Source organism: Anolis carolinensis, chromosome 6 (assembly GCF_035594765.1).
Source record: "Anolis carolinensis isolate JA03-04 chromosome 6, rAnoCar3.1.pri, whole genome shotgun sequence".
NCBI lineage: Eukaryota > Metazoa > Chordata > Lepidosauria > Squamata > Dactyloidae > Anolis > Anolis carolinensis.
Window position 1 is genome coordinate 23,018,630 of NC_085846.1, and position 16,989 is coordinate 23,035,618.

General features: G+C 41.4%; 2 protein-coding genes across 9 annotated transcripts in view; one reads left to right on the top strand and one right to left on the bottom strand.

Moving 5' to 3' along the window:
* The first annotated feature begins 29 nt into the window (after positions 1-29).
* fuz (fuzzy planar cell polarity protein) lies at positions 30-10,980 on the top strand. 2 transcript variants are annotated; one of them, XM_062957656.1, is made up of 11 exons: positions 30-315; positions 3,403-3,524; positions 3,712-3,796; positions 4,681-4,749; positions 5,157-5,261; positions 6,098-6,295; positions 6,375-6,470; positions 6,895-7,001; positions 7,160-7,230; positions 7,324-7,425; positions 7,631-10,980. In XM_062957656.1, the coding sequence occupies exons 1-11, from the start codon at positions 214-216 to the stop codon at positions 7,834-7,836; spliced, it is 1,263 nt and encodes a 420-aa protein (XP_062813726.1). In that variant the 5' UTR covers positions 30-213; the 3' UTR covers positions 7,837-10,980. The 2 variants fall into 2 exon arrangements, with proteins under 2 accessions (XP_062813726.1, XP_062813727.1); XM_062957657.1 differs by lacking the exon at positions 30-315 and adding an exon at positions 332-2,801.
* The window catches only part of ap2a1 (adaptor related protein complex 2 subunit alpha 1), a 37,118-nt gene continuing 30,591 nt past the window's right edge, over positions 10,463-16,989 (bottom strand). For all 7 annotated transcript variants that reach the window (XM_062957652.1, XM_062957650.1, XM_062957648.1 and 4 more), the window contains 6 exons: positions 16,683-16,773; positions 16,430-16,552; positions 15,439-15,555; positions 14,603-14,672; positions 11,943-12,077; positions 10,463-11,702 (listed from right to left, as the gene is read on the bottom strand). In XM_062957652.1, the coding sequence (XP_062813722.1) occupies positions 11,625-11,702; positions 11,943-12,077; positions 14,603-14,672; positions 15,439-15,555; positions 16,430-16,552; positions 16,683-16,773 (614 nt within the window). In that variant the 3' untranslated portion in view covers positions 10,463-11,624. The remainder of the gene's footprint in view (positions 11,703-11,942; positions 12,078-14,602; positions 14,673-15,438; positions 15,556-16,429; positions 16,553-16,682; positions 16,774-16,989) is intronic.

Sequence of the window (16,989 nt, forward strand, 5' to 3'; positions counted from 1 at the left end):
GAAAACGAAGTAACCAATACTGCAGGCGCCCCATGTCGCCACGACAACACCGGGAACGCACGGAAAGAGCCAATCACGGAAGTGCTCTTGTTGCCAAGACAACAGCGCGGCTGGCATCCCAGGATGCAGTGGGCTTCCCCAAGATGGCGGCCTTGAGGAAAGGCTGAGGAGAAGGAGTAGGAAAAAAGGGGGAGGATTCCTGCCGGGCTCACCATGTGGGAGGAAGCGGCGGACTCCGTGACGCTGCTGTGCCTCACCTCCAGCAGTGGGGTGCCCCTCTTCTGCAGGAGCCGGGGAGGCCTTGCCAAGCCGCAGGTGAGGCGGTGGCGTCTCCTCTCAGTGCGTCTTTGGGCCCTTCCACACAGCCATATAACCCAGAATAGCAAGGCAGAAAATCCCACAATATCTGCTTTGAACTGGTTTATCTGAGTCCACACTGTCATATATTCCAGTTCAAAGCAGAAAATGTGGGGTTTTATTCAGTTGTGTGGAAGGGGCTCATATAATACAGTTTAAAGCAGAAAACCTGGGCTCAGAACCTGGGATAAAGTGCAGCCCTCAACCTGTATTCTCTTTTTCTCTCTCCTCCTCCCTTTCCCAATGCATTATTTTCCTCTCACTTTTGCCCTTCCAAAACATATAAAATTACCTTCATGCAACAAAGATGCATATGAAATATTATTATTATTGTACCCCACCTCCTTCTCCCCAAAGGGACACGGAGCGGCTTTACATATAGCACAAAGTGCCTAAAACACAGCATAAAATAAGCACACAGTACGATACAATAAAGTAAGACAGATAGCATATAAAGCAACTGTTTAAAACTCAAAGCAGTGCCCAAAACTTATGGTGACAACTATCATAGGACATGGTCAGACTGTAGACAAGGGAATGGGATAGTGCAAATTGTAGCTAAGGAACACGGGCATGGGATGAAAGTGCAGTGTTGTGCCATTGATTGTGGACCTTTGGGGCTAGATGTTCTCAAAGGCTTGTTTAAACAACCAGATTTTCAGGCACCGTTGAAAGGTGGACAGTGCTGGGGCCGGAGGGGCTCCACCGGGAAGGCCCTCTCTTCCCCACCAACCATGCTTGAGACAATGGCAGGACCAAGAGGAGGGCCTCCCCGATATATCTTAGAGCCCGTGCAGATTCATAGGGTAGGATGCGGTCACAAAGATAGGCAGGGCCCGAAATATAATATTCTGCTTTCTCCCTAGGCCTTTCCATACAATCATATAATTCAGAATATCAAGGCAGAAAATCCACAATATCTGCATTGAACTGGGGCCCTTCCAGACAGGCCCTATATCCCAGGATCTGATCCCAGGTTTTCACTTTAAACTGGATTATATGAGTCCACACAGCTAAATAATCTGGGATAAACAGAAAACCTGGGATCAGATCCTGGGATATAGGGCCTGTTTGGAAGGGACCTGGGTTATCTGTGCCCACACTGCCATACATTCTAGTTCAAAGCAGATAATGTGGGATTTTTTTCAGCTGTGTGGAAGGAGCCTTTGAGGTCCAGAGTCCTTCTTTCCTCGAGGCTGTGCATATCTTGGGGTGTGTCTGCACCATGGAATTAATATAGTGTGACCCTACTTTAACTGCTATGGCTCAATGGTTTGGAATCCTGTGAGATGTAGCTTAGCTTTCTCTGCCAAAGAATACTGATACATCACCAAGCTACATTTCCCCATCATTCCATAGCATTGGGCCAGTGCGGTTCACATGGTGTTAAACTGCACTAACTACACTAAAATATTTTTAAAATACTTATCCCTGCCTATCTCCCCAAGAGGACTACATAAAACGATTATTGTTCCTGGGTTATAAATGTTATTTCCTAATTGGTTCTATCATTAAAAACATGGGTAAAGTTTATTAACCTGCAAAAACTGTTTGCAGGACACCCTGCAGCACATTTTACGATAGTGTTTCATTGAATATCTCATAGAGACTCAACTGATTCAACATAGTTTGTGGCAGCCATAAATACAAAGTTTCTGGAGTATAACAATAGTAATAATAAATTTTATTTCTAAACCGTGCCTTTCTTCCCAAAGGGATTCAGGGCGGCTTCCAAATATAACACAACAGCATGGCAAACACTGAATGCCGTAAAATCAAACACATTCAAAACATTTTAAAATATTTACACATAAATGTTCAGCCATTTATATATACATACATGAATATATACATACACTAATGATCTAAATTACAATTAAAATCAAAATTTTATACCTTCAGAAAATACATTCAAAGAATAAAGGAATGAAAAAATACACATAGCCAAAAGAAAACATGGTTCTGACACTCATATAACTATCCTAACTGTAATGAAAATAAGAAAAGTAATATTATTCTATATTACAGATTCAGCTTAATCCTTCTAGAATCAGTGGTCACTATCAGAGCCAGTGAGATGCATGGGTTGAGCATTAGACCATGACTGGAAACCAGGGTTCAAATTCCTGCTATCATGGAAACACACAAGGTGACCTTAGACAAGTCACACACTCTCAGCCTCAAAAACCTCACAATAGGTTTGCCTTAGGATCAACAGAAGTCAGAAACGGGTTGAAGGCACACAGCAATAGTAGACAGTACTGGCATGGAGAGACTGGTGACCTGGTTAAGTAACTTCATGTATTTGTGGTGATGAACATCTCTGGTGCATCTGAAGAAGTTATGCTTTGCAGAAAGGCCATTTTATCCAGCTCTGAAAGATATATAACTTCCGGAAGCGTTACTGTTTTCAAATTTGGGTACTTTTACTACAAATTCGCAAGGTAATTACAATGTTGGCACAATGACTTTTTGACATCAAAACATTGGGGTGGGGAAGAGCGGTATATAAATAAATCAAATAAATAAATGATGTGTGGAAGCAATCCAGTGAGAACTGGGAACTTTACTGGACAGGTTTGGATTACTGAAAAATAAAACCGGAGGGGAGGAGAAAAATGAAGGAATCCACACTTTTAAGAGAAGGGCCAGATAGAATGGAGACTGGAATAGGAGCTCTCCTATTAGGTTGGAAAGGCACTCTGCAACATTTCTGTTACAAGTCCCACTTGGTGTGTTAAGATTCCTTTTTTGACAACTGTTCCATGATAATAAGTTTCTTGTAAAGGTGAAAAACTCCCTACTATATAGGATTTTGTGTGCTGCAATAATTCCAAGTTACACAAAATTACTCATGCCATCAGGGCGGAAGAGCATGTAATCTCTCTTGCATCTTTTGTTGAAAGAGATATCTCTGAGAGGTGAGAAAAATCTGTGGTGAGGATTTTGAAAAATTGTGAATGAACCGGTAGACTAATCAATTGATACAAATAGATTATTATGTATTATGCTAATATTTTCCTCATTCCTCTTCCCCCAACCCAGCTGCCATTCTCTGTGATTGGCTCCCTAAACGGGGTTCATATGTTTGGATCCAACCTAGATGTTCTGCTGACAGCTGCCTGTACAGAGAATACTCGTGTGATGTGGAAAGTATTTCACAACAGGTGAGCAGGAATCTATGCCAGGTTTTACTCCTGGAATTGCCATGCCCCTAGCAACCTTTCTTCTGAATCCATGAGGGATTCATTAGAAATGGAGGACTGTCCTTTTTAGACACTTGAAATTGAGGATCTGGTGGCCTACTGTGCATGCTTGTTCTTGTTTTGTGGTGTATTTTGTTTGTGTTTTCAGTATCACGCTTATCGTCTTGTCCTCGGATGAAGGTGCCAGTGACTTCAGCCTTGGGCGACTCCTTGAGAATGTCTTCAATGCCATGGTGAGTTGTTGAAAGAGAGGGAATATTATTTCAGCCGAAGTCTTCCTGAACTGTAAGGGAAAGTCAATTATTGGGAAGAATAAATCATTTTGAGAGAAGCAAGCATCACCACTGAATTGGGGATGGAGGGCATGGGGCATGTTTGACTTAACTGTGTTCTGTGGGTTTTAAAGTTATGCTAAGTTGCGTAGTTATAAGTTACTTATTTGCATGAATCAGTAGGGGTTTTTCATTATGACATGGGCTATGGTAGTAATATAAAGAAACATAAAATCATACAGTAATAATAATAATAATAATAACAACAACAAACAACTTTATTTGTATCCTGCCCCCTCTCCAAAAAGGGACTTGGAGTGGCTTACAACAAAAATACAGTATACATAGTAATGGTCAGCAACCAAAGCAACACAAATCAACAAATCATAGTACAAAAACAAAAGCAACCATAAACATATTAAATTCTAACATCAAAACATAACAATAAATATAAAATTATGTGCTGGAATAAAATGTATTATACAGAAGAGGCAAAAGCCAGTGTCTTGTACTTGTATAGGAAGTGTCCTGTTGGGCTGAGACACAAGAGATGGTAAGGCCCCCAGTCAGTTCAAATAGTAGATGATATAGGTCAAAGTGTAGTTGAATATGGATTCTTCGCAGATATGTATTTAGGCAGAGTACAGATTCTAGACTGCATTGTAATTATGAGTGTGGAGGAGGTGCTAGATGGCTCTAGATGGAAGCGAAAAGGGAGCTTGTACTTGATGCCAGCTCAGTCTCCCAAAGCTAGGTGTGGAGACATTTTTGGCTTTGCAGGAACTGGCAGCTTTTTAAAAAAATGGTAGACCAGCAGGATCTTTCTGACGTGCATTTTATTGTAGGTACTGATATTAGGCCTGGAGGAACTGGTAAATGCCCGTAATATCGAACGTCTCAAAAAGGATCTGAAGGTAACACTTGATGAAAATGTAGAGTGGAAGGAGGGGAGTGTGGGTGCAAACTACATTTCTGTGAACTGAACACAGGAATATAATGTCTAGGGAACTTTGTAATAAAACAGGGGAGAGGGGCACTTAGAAACTGCTCTATTGCATGGTGTATGGTAAGTTGATGGCATCTCCTGCTTTTGTTATCCTTGCATCACATTCTGATGATAGAGGCATCTTTGATGGCTACCATCTGGATTTGAGCCTTCTTCCTTCAGCCTGATCTAGAATGCGTTCTTGAAGCATGTGAAAAGCAGATATTAGGATGTAAATAGTAAATTCATAAAAAAAGATTTTTCAGAAATTGTTCAGAAAATAGCTGAGTTTTTTAAACCCTTGAAAGCTTAAATATGAAATGTACCACCCTGCAGGCATGTTATAAATTGATTGACAGTTTCCTGGAACCAGGCAAATGCAGTGCTGACTTGACTCAATGTATGGAATGTGCTGTAACGCCCTCCAGGGCAGTACTGCAGGTAAGTTGACCTGCTTCTTTCTGTCATTTGCAAGTTCCAGCACACACTTCTGGTCCCCACACAACCATGTTTTGGGCTTGTAAAAATATCCCTTTGTTTACCCTCTTTTGTAGAGACTGACCTGTTTGTCTAACATAAAGTGCAGAGCGGCATTACTGGCATAGGATGGTATAAATCAAATTGAGGGAAGAGCAAGTAAATTTATCCCATTCCCAAAGCTGTATAAATATGCTTTATACATAACGCTTTAATATCACTGTATCTTAGTTTGCATCTAAAGAACTGGATTTATATCCTCAAGGCTCATGCTAAAATAAAACCAGTTGGGCTTAAAGTTGCTGATACATTCTTCCCCCCAACTTTTTTAGGCTTTAGGGAAACATGGTTGCTGGTCTTTTTTACCTGGTGATCCCCATTCAGTGGACGTCTGGAGGCTTCCCCAAATCTTTTGAAATGCATCATGTCACAGAACATACTTATCTATTTTTCTGGTGGACATTCTGGCAGACCGTGGACACTCCATGGTGGTGATGGTCTCATGCAGGAAGGGCATACTATCTGTTCTTATAATTTATCACTGAGTGGGTATTCCTGCATGGCAGGGGGATTGACTGGACGGCACTTATGGTCCCTTTTATGACGTTAAAGAATGAATTCATTTTAAGGATTTGCTGGCACAGAGCAGCAATTGATAGTAACATGGGGTGGTGTGTAGCTGTGGCCTGCTGCTTACACCAGTGAATACCCATCGCAGTTCTAACAAGTAGGTAGTGTATATGTAGCTTGTACAAGTATATAGGTAAACCTCTGTGCTGTTATTTTTATTCCTTATTCAGGAATGCCTGGAAGCCTTTGCTTCAGCAGCAGAGTCACGCTTTGGCTGCCTGCTTGTGAGTGGCCGGGTGCTGTGTGCAACGGAGCAGTGGTGGCAGTTGGCAGCCCCGGAGGCAATGCTACTGGTGTGGCTAGTGCAGTCGCTTCCTCCCCATGCCTCCCGTGACCTCCCTGTTTATCTTCCTCATGGCAGTCCCACAGTGAGTGGGTTGCTTATTGGTGGAGGTGGGGAATAGTAAACTTATCTTTTGTGACTCTCCGTGGTCTTCTTTCCAATAGGTTCCTCACCGCTTCCTGACCTTCCAACTTGTGCCTGGTTTGGAAGTGGTCCTGTTGTGTGGGCCTAATCCCTCCTTACAGTGCATGACTGATGAGGTAAGGGGAATAGCATTCTGGACTTCAAAGCTCAGATGTGAAGCAGCTTGTCCTGTTTCCTCACCAGTTTCTTGAATCAGGAAAGATCCGTCCAGTGCCCTACAGCATCTTGCACCTACTGACATAGGGCTGACCCATTTACTGGGTCCTTTCTTGCCATTATCCCATGACCAAAGCATGGAAAAGTAAATTTTTATTACAACTCAGAATATATTAACTAGACTGGATCTTCACTGCAATGGCTAGGAAGTTCTGAGAGCTTCATTCCAAAAGATAACTTTTATAAACTCTGCTGGTGGCTTATTTTAGAGGACCCAAAAAAGAAGACAGGCCTTGACCTTGTTTATAGAGTATGCAAATGACAAGTCTGTTCATCCACATAAGCAGATCGAATTGGGAACATTTTTTTCCTTTCCTCCCATAGCTAGTGAGGCCATTTTGGCAACCTTTGCTGGACCTTTTGAAGGCAAGTGCTGGAGCCCCTCTTCAATGCCTGCCTCCAGGCATTGCTCTTGCCCCTGAGATCCTTGGGTAAGTTTCACCAGTTTCAATGATGGGGACCAGTTTTGAGGAATTGAGGCCCTACAAGGCACTTGGGTTCATGTTTGATCCTCAGCTTTTCATTTCAAAATGTGGCTGCTAGTCTGAGTCATCACATTCACTTGCTTGTTGCTCACAATCTTTTACAGGCTGTTGCTGATCAACCAAGATCAGAGGAAAAGTCTCTTCACAGTGCATCCTCATGGAAGCTGGACTGAAGGTATGAGAGAACTCATTATCAATACCCTTACTTAACTAAGTGGGTCTGCTACCTCTTCACCCAGGCTATTGCATACCTTTTTACATCTTAAAGGATCTGAAATGTCCCTGAAGGATCGACTCCGTGCCCTCCGCTCCTTCTATGCCTCAGCCATTTCATTGTACTTTCCCTCTGAGAAGCCAGAAGAGAATACAGGTGAGTTTGTGGTGCCTCCTCCTTTTGGGCATCTATTTGTACTGTAGTTGCAATTTAATATATATGAATGCTATGAAAGTGGAAATGCATCACCTCTGATATCATCAGAAAATTCCTTGATCTTGAAGAGATAGTTTGTACCTGTGTGCATACTGATATGACCCTTCTTTCAGCTGCTCCTGTAACACACTGAATCTTTCCTCAGCCCCTTTCCAGGAGGACTTTCAGACCAGCTTCTCTCATTCCCCTCAACACTGCTATATGGTCTACGACACACACAAGGCCTATGCAATCCATGGGAGACGGCATCAGCTCTTCCTGCTTATGAAGCCAGATGTGCCAACCTTTGCCTTGCGGTCTCTTGCAACCTGTACCTTACAGGCTCTCACAGTTGAGGACTCAGCCCTTTGAAGGCAATGGTGGACAAAGGTTTGTTACTGAACTCAGCAACCAACTGCTTTGTATTGCTCTCATCAGCCACCAGAGTGGAAGTGATGAGATGAATCCCTTAATGACTTTGTGTGCAAGATGTAATTATCCTGCACAGAGCACAGGGTAGAGCTATGAAGTAACTTTCACATTAGAATTCTGTTCACTCATCATGAGAGGGAGAAAACTTACAATTTACAAGTTTGGGCCTCTCAGCTCTCCTCCATTTTTTTAAAAAAAGTTCATAATTATGCATTTACAACTGTTGTCTAGACATGTGCGCATTAAAAGAATGCACATGGATTAAAATACCACTGACAACATGGGATTGGATTTGCTTCAAGGGACATTTGGATATTCATCTTTACTAAACCTGTAGCAGTAGCAGATTTTTCATTTAAATGTAACTCAGCAAAACTGCATTATGTTGGATGATGGTGCATGTAACGGAAAGTAACATTGTTACATTACCAACTCTTTCCACCATTGCACATTCGCTTCCATGTATTTATTCCACATAATTTCTTACTACCTATTTGTCATAACCAGTTTCTCCCTTTTCATTGGGAATCTATTTCATCCTCTTCAGTACCAAGGTATCTTCTGTCGTCTTCATGCTATTTCAAAACAAGTAAGCTGCCTGACTTGCATTCATATGCTACAGATTGTAAAACCAAGCTGGTAAATCTGATTCAGGCCCTGCATGGGTTATTAAACAAGTCAAAATGCCTTAATTATTTTACAGCTACAGTATTTTTAAAGCTGTTGTAAGCATAAGTAAAATAAATACTAAATAGTGTAAAATACTCTACATAAATACCAAATCGTTCAAATATCAGCCCTGATTTCTTTGGGATTAGTAGAATTAATTTGGATTTAGAATGTAATCCCATATACAAGGATTTCAAATTAATTCCTGTCAAAATTACAGATAATTCAGTATGGCAGAAACATAGGTCAGCTCTCCTCAAGCTCTTAAAGCTAGAGAGAATATAGGCTGCTATGCTCTGTACTATAGACACAAATTACAAAATTCGCAATACTTTGCTTGCAGGATATTGTCACCTCTTGGCATATCTGCGCTGCTAGCAATTTCATACAGCTCAAGTTGAGCCCCATTCAGCAAGTGTCAGGGCAAACCAACTCTTAAGAAATGTCTTGAATATTTCTTAAAAGGCCATGTATTCAAATGGTCTTCTTATTTACATGTAATTGGAAAAATGTAGGTTTTGTTAAAAGCACATGATAAAATATGCTAGAAACCTTGGATCAAATATACAAATGGAGCAGTGGTCAAAAGGAAAGGATGTGGTCAAATGGTTTGAGTTTGACTTTGTTATGATCTTAAAGAGAACTTTATAAAATGATATGCTATTGATACATTACACCAGAGAAATTGTGTAAGATGTGTAAAGAAACATTGAACGTATGCTTGAAATGTGAAAAACAAAAAGTGACTTTCTATCATATGTAGTGGACCCGTGAAAAGTACGGGGCCCAAATACATAGTTTGATAGAGAAAAAAATTTAAAAAATTGATATTCAATTAAAACTTGAACCTTTCCTTTTGGGAATGATGGATGACTAGACAGGAGCCAAGAAAAAAAATACTTGAACATGTGACAACAGCTGCAAGAGTGTTATATGCTCAGAAATGAAAGAGTAATTTATTTCTCAGAAGATTAAAATTGATTTAGCAGAAGTTGATACATTCTCTATTTTAATTTTTAAAAATCTGTTTTTGAAAAATTGGAAACACTGATCTACCTTTTGAAAAAAGTGATTGTAATCTCATGTTGATTTTGTTTATTATAATGAGTTCAATGTATAGATAAAGTGTACTTTCTAAACAACGAAGAGAGAGATGGGAGACTATAACTGACTATAATCACAGGAAAGAGAATTGAGACTCCTTTAGTTTGTGAGATGTAATTTTTTATATACTTAGTTTATATTTGTTTGTAGGTGATGTATCAAGTTTTATATTTTTTCTTTAATTGCTCTTACGTATTTTCTGGTGTTGGGTTATTTTTATAGTTTGTTTTCGTTATATGTACAGTATGTATTATTTAATAAAATGCTTTTTTAAAAAAAGTAATGTAATAGTCCCAGCTGAAGAACAAAACATTTTTAAATGCCACCTTGCAGTGACTATTGGACTATATTTCAGAAATTCACAGCATTTCCTCATCCACAATTAGCCATGCCTCTACTCCAGAGGTGGGATCAGTTGCCTTATCTCATTCATAGAATCATAGAGCTGGAAGAGACCTAATGGGCCATCCAGTCAAACCCCCTGCCGAGAAGCAGGAAATCGCATTCAAAGCACCCCCCACAGATGGCCATCCAGCTTCTGCTTAAAAACCTCCAAAGGAGGAGCCCCCACCACACTCCAGGGCAGAGAGTTCCACTGCCGAACAGCTCTCACAGTGAGGAAGTTCTTCCTGATGTTCAGGTGGAATCTCCTTTCCTGTAGTTTGAAGCCATTGTTCCGCATCCTAGTCTTCAGGGCAGCAGAAAACAAGCTTGCTCCCTCCTCCCTATGACTTCCCCTCACATATTTTTACATGGCTTTCATCTTGCAGACAAAGAGCAGCGCACAAACAAGTCAGTCAGCGGTGTGGGGGTGACCCAGCCTGGCTTGATTCTGGCTCCCCCCCGCCCTCACGGCTTTATTAGAGTCACATGGAGATAAGATACAGGCATTCAAAACCCAGATAAACTAAGATGCGCTAGATAACACCTACACAGCAGAGTAACATGGAGCCCGGGCCAGCATGGGAAGCTGGGACACCCCCAAACTAGCATGAACTGAACCCTCCCCCCAAATCCATGGAGGGCAGCATTCTAGAGTATCCCCCCCCCCCCCAAGCTTACGGCTGCTTGAGGTTCCTATTAAAACACCCTTTCCAGGGGTGGGAGAAATGAGTCTGGAGAGGAATTGGCAGGCTTCTCTTCCCTGCAGTCTTCTCCACCTTCGTGCAGTTTTCCTTCTAGAGGCGAGAGACTCGGGGAAGGAAGGAGGAGCCCTGCTCTTGAGCAATTTTGCTTCCCCACAAACACACGCAACTATAACACTGGAATGGTCTGTGACAAAGGAAAGGAGAATTCACGCCCCCCCCCCCCCCGAAAGTACACAAGGCAAAGAAACAAAACAATTCCCTACAAAGCTTTTCCGCATACACACATACACACACGCGCACACCCATTCCTCCCCCCGCCCCGCCCAGCAAGCTTAGACAGAAGCAAGGTAGCTGACATGTATATTCCACCTCCCCAACAGAAAGGATGAAGGCCATGGATTGGGAAAGCAGGGGTAGATATTTGTAAACAAAACCAAAATGCCAGACTAAATCATACAACAGGGATTTGGAAGGGGGGGGGGGTTAAGACCACAAATCTCAGCCTCATCCTGAGTTAGACCAGACCAGGCTTATAGGGAAGGTGAGATCCTTGGTTTTCTTCCAAGAGTCATCCTCCTGGGAAGGGGAAGACTACTCCCAGAAGAATGCATTACACTGACACACAAGTCATCCCTCCCCAATTCTACTTTGGCCATCCCAGGGGCCACATGTTTGCTCCCCCACTTGGTGCTGACCCGGGCTAGGCAATGAGAACACAGAGGTTATCACGACAACAGGCAAGGAGCAGTACAGTCTTTCTGGAGGCCCCCGGTTTGGGAGGGAGATGGGAGGGGCGGACATAGGCATCCAATGTGCAGGAACGGCCTTCCCCCCCCCCCCCCACCTCTCTCTGATGCGGCCAATGACTCAGAACTGCTGAGAGAGCAGCTCGCAAAGGTGCTTCGAGACTGACTCCTTGCTGGTACGGAGGGTCAGCCGGTACATCTGCAAGGAAGAAGAAGAAAAATGGGTAAAAGGCCCTGGCAAGTTTTGAAAATGTCATTAGGTGGCTCAACTTTCCCCTTTCATCTGTTTTTCTGCCCCCTCAGGAGAGAACCCTGCAGTCTAATTTGCCTTTTATAATGCCCCAGTATCCCCTGTCCTCCTCTTGCTTCCCATTAGAACTAATATTCCTCCAATCCTCCACTAAACTAAAGGTTTCAGGGGTCCTTCCCCCCCCCTCACCTGTGCTTGGGCATTGGGCTCCAACCGCAGCAAACATCCAACTTGCAATGCCTTCGTCTGGATGATCCCAGCTCCTACGTAGTTATCTGGGTTTGGATCCACCTTGTCCAAGAGTGCACTGCCAAACCCTAAGAGCTGTGGAAAAAGGAGACTAGTGCTTAACTATAACGGTTGACTAGTTTGCAGGAGAGATGCCAGCAGTGCCCTTCCCTGAGAAAGCTGATCAATGGGAAGAGGGGGAAGAAGTCTGAAAGCTGCAAAAATCATAGAGCTATATTGTAGTCAGCTGAGCAAAAGCTGTGGCTGCTGGCACTGAAAGCACTTTATATGACTGGTTGGTTATTAATTTTATGTCTAATTACTGTAACATTTTATTGATGTCTATTTTAGGGTTGATTGATTTTATTGTGGTATTGTTTTATGTAGTGATTATGTAAATTATGTTTTTCTTTGATATTGATGTATCCGTATTTATTACATCGTATGCATTGTTCCATTACAAGCGCTTTGTAAGTCACCCCAAGTCCCTTTTGGGAAATGGTAATGGGGTAGAAATCAAGTTTTTATCCCCCCACCACGGCAATAATATTATTATTAAATTATTATTATTATTATTATTTGAAACACAACAAGATGAGTCCACAGCAGACACTCTGCTGGCTGTTGTATTGGGTCACACGTCGGACACTTCCCAAGTGTCTACGACTGTGTGAAGTATCAGCGAATAATGCGTGCATATCCCAGTAAGGTGGCCTTCTGCAGCTGGCAAGTGTTGATTTTGTCAGCGCCGATTGTGTTTAAGTGCAGGCCAAGGTCTTTAGGCACTGCACCCAGTGTGCCGATCACCACTGGGACCACCTTGACTGGCTTGTGCCAGATTATTATTATTATTATTATTATTATTATTATTATTATTATTATTATTATTATTATCATTATCATTATTATTGATGCCATTCAATAGTGGTCCCAGTCCCAAAAATGTGGGGGCGCTGCACAACTTTCATTAAAAAATATGCTACCAAAACAAGGGGGAAAAAACCTGAAGATTTTACATTCTGACACAAATGATATTTTGCATCATCATCATCATCATCATCTTTATTTCTATCCCACCTTTCTACCCATAGGGATTCAAGGTGGCTAACATTAACAGCATAACCCAATAAAATTTAAAAGCAAGGCAAATACAAAAATTTAAAAAACTATTAAATATTTTTTGTTTTTGCTACTCTCATAAATAAATTATTCAAATTATCTGAAAACCTGAAATCAGGGCTATGCCATTTGTCACATTCTTTCATTAAAACAGGAGTTTTTAAAATCGTGTCAAAAGTGAATTGAGAATATACTGCAAGTTGCTTCTGGTGTGAGAGAATTGGCCGTCTACAAAGATGTTGCCCAGGGGACGCCCAGATGTGTTACCATCCTGTGAGAGGCTTCTCTCATGTCCCCACATGGGAAGCTGGAGCTGACTGACGGCAGCTCTCCCTGTCTCGCGGATGTCAACTGCCAACCTTCAGATCAGCAGTTCATCACAAGGGTGATTCCCAGGAGGGGAATCAGACAGCCCTCTCAATATTGTTGATTGTTAGTCTCAGCATTCCTCATTGGTGGTCATGCTAAGACATTACTCCTACCTGGCTTAAAGCATCTGCAGAACATCACTTTGCCTATTAAATCAGAAGAAAACTAAGCTCTACTAAACTCTATGGAATGTAATCACAGATATACGCCGGGGTTGTAAAAATTACTTTCTGAATCGCAACTTTCAGAGGCACATAGGGCATGCTGAGGAATTATGGGTGTTTTTTATCTCAAAAAGTAACTTTATTTAGGCCTGCAGCTTACAGCACAATCCCATACATGTTGATTTGGAAGTTGGTCTCCCCTGTGTTCATTGCTGCTTATTGCCATATATACATATGTAGGAATGCAGCTAAACTGAAGAAGATGAATTCCTGCCAAAGCAGAGAATGGAGGGAAGGAATAACTAAATTTACTGCCACGTTTCACTATGAACTTGACTTAAAAATAGTGTCAAGGAAATTCATTGATTATATCAACTTACAGATGGCTACATCCTTGGAATGTGTCTATCTGAGGATGATAATGTAAAGAGAAAATTATTGCATTAGAAATAAATTATGGGGGGCTTCAAAGAAATTTAGGTTCCAATAAAAGCTATGGGTGAAAGGAAAAATTGCACTTTAAATCTGAATCAAAATTTAAAACAGATTACCACATATGCTCTTATTTATTTAATGCACCAGAACAAATTTATTTCAGAAATAAACCAGCTAGACACCTATCATCATTGTGGAAGAGAAAGGTTTTTAAAAGGAGATGGATGCCTGAGCTACTTGTAATACCAGCTTCAGTTGTCTTGTTTTTGTAAGAAGAAAGCGGTCATTTTTTTCAGTTAGTTTTAAACACAAGCTGAGACAAAACCATCCCAGACATTCCTTTGGAAAACCAGAAGTTCCAATATCTTTGCCTCTCTCCAAAACGAACTCAAGAAAGCATTTTTATTGTCAATTAAAGCTTTCGTTGACTTATCAGAGTGACTTTCCTACAGCCTGCAGTTCTTTTTTTTACAGAAATCCAAGAAGTAATTTGTGGGAAGCAGGTTAGAGGAAGACACAACAGAGATTGCTCACCTTGGCCTTAGTCACTTCTGAATCCATGGGATGATTTGCCTTGAATATTTTCTGAGCTTCTTGCTGTGGCCTATAAAGGGAATTGGCAGAGGATGAAACTGGTGATTCAGTGCCTACTTTTCCAAATGGCTTGTCGAACAATCTTGTGTTGCCCACACCTCATTCCTTTCCTGCGTACTATTGTTACTATATCACTGCAACAGTGGCAAAATGTGCCTTGAGTGAGGAAAAACACATATGGAAGCAACAAAGTTACCAAGATCATACTGGGGCAGTTCCTTCAGTCCTCACATGTATTTCTCAGGTTTTTGTCTCACTAGGGTGTTAGCCCTTTATGAGTTACTCACTTGGAATTAAAACATTTGTATCTTTATGAAGGATGGCAACTGTACCATGCTAAGTAGCTGGCTAAAAAATAAACTCATCATTATCACCATCACCATCATCATCATGGCCATCATAATGTTGCTACATTTTCACTCTGCTTTTCCAGTAGAACATTCTTAAGGTAGTTAATAAGCTTCATTAAAAACAACTTACAATTATCACATTAATCAAAGCTATTAAAATCATCACAGTAATCAAAAATGTCTTCTAGCAACAGGCTCAACAAAGGAACGTGAAATGCATCTCAAATGGGTTTGAACACATTTTGGAAGGATGATGGAAGATACAAAAGATGGGGGAAGTGTCATAGCATTACCGAGGGAAGTCACACAATCCCCTTCTCTCTCTTCCTAGCTTCAAATGTAGAAACAACCATTTATGAGCTCCCATTTTTAAAAGCTGACATAGCATTGCTACCGAAATCCATATGCATATACAATTCCACTTACAGGCTGAGCTGTTTCCAGCGCTGGAAAAAGTCTTGTGATTGCATCTCTGTTGCCTGGAAAAATTTGTTGACTGTTATAGGCAATTTGAGGGTGAGGTTCTGCAATGTCCCGCCATATCTGACAAAAATGAGAGCAAAGAGACAGATATTAGATGGTATTAAAAGAAATGCCTTTACTTTGTTACTACCATTACATCTCACTACTGCAAAATATATTGACAATCAACTGAGGACAACTTCAAAAGGGGAAAGAACAGGGGTAGCTTTCTACACTGCAAAAGGAAGTGTAGTTCTACATATTTCAGATGTTTTATTCAACACTAACATTATGCACATATAGAATGAAGCAAGATGGTCAAGCAAGCCTTTTGTAAGTAAATGCAATCATTTTGAACTTTCTAGCAATGGCTTCTTCCAAAATGCATCCCAGGGTGACCTTTTCTGCCACCAGCCTCCTCTTTTCTTATAATTTGTCTCACCACCTAATGCCAATGCTCCTAAAAGGTTTCCACCTATTTAAAAGAGAAAGGAGAACTGAACCAAAGACAGTGTTTCCCAAACTGTGATATTTCAGATATTTTGGACTTCAGCTCTCATAATTTCTGTCAGTTGGACAAGATGGATCAGCTTCTGGGAGCTGAAGTCCAAAACATCTGGAGGACCAAAGTTTGGGAGCCAATGGTCAAAGGAAAGGACAGATGCAAAAAGACAGACAACTACTGGAAACATCACATTGGTCTTGTTTCATTTGCCCCTATACGGGTTTTGGTTAAGTTCTCCACAAAACTGAGGACTAGAAGCTTGTGTTAAAACAAAGAAACCTCAACTTCTCTAGCTTTTCAGACTTATGAAACTGCGCATCAATGTTTCTTGCACCAGACAGTAATGAGGTGTCATGCAGATTCAGATCCACCTTGGCTTTAGTCATTCCTGATCACCCTGAATTGTTTAAACAACAAGAACTCTGTTTGAGAGCAACCAGAGCTATATACCGGAATTTGATGTTGATGAGCGGGGCTTCCGTGAAGTCACTCAGGCACTCAATGTTCAGGACCTGTTGAACTTGAGCACCTCCTTCCACCAATGGCTCCACTGCTTTCGTTTGGACGTTGAGCTGTGAGCTTCACTAAGGAACCAGCCACCATCTCCACCAAGGAATGAATAAAATAACAAAAGCAGAGTGTCTCAAACCCACCAGCTACAACTCTTGCCCAGCCTACTTGTACACCATTCACAAAAAGGATATGGCTCTGCAGGTCTCCTGGGTAGCTGACTGTAGGAGTAAAGCTCTGGAACTGGACGGATGTTTTGTTCCCATAGAAGAGATACATCCGGCCTGGAGGGGCAAAGAAAAGATGGTTTATGGAGTTTCTTGATGTGTCTGAACATCACAATTCCGCTGTTTTTAAATGCGAAGGGAAAAGGTATTGGGGCAAATGGAAGTGCTACACTCCAACTCGATAAGACATCTCTGCTCACAAGTTTTACCAAGTCTCAAAAGTTAAATTTCTCTGAAACAGGAGTGGTGTTTTTTTTTTCTCGTTCAAGGGCT

What these genes read in the sequence shown, in the direction of transcription:
- fuz (XM_062957656.1), top strand. Translation starts at nt 214, where the DNA reads ATGTGGGAGGAAGCGGCGGACTCCGTGACGCTGCTGTGCCTCACCTCC. An exon ending in TGGAAAGTATTTCACAACAG is followed by an intron (nt 3,525 to 3,711) that starts GTGAGCAGGAAT and finishes TTGTGTTTTCAG; the next exon opens with TATCACGCTTATCGTCTTGT. An exon ending in TCATGGAAGCTGGACTGAAG is followed by an intron (nt 7,231 to 7,323) that starts GTATGAGAGAAC and finishes TACATCTTAAAG; the next exon opens with GATCTGAAATGTCCCTGAAG.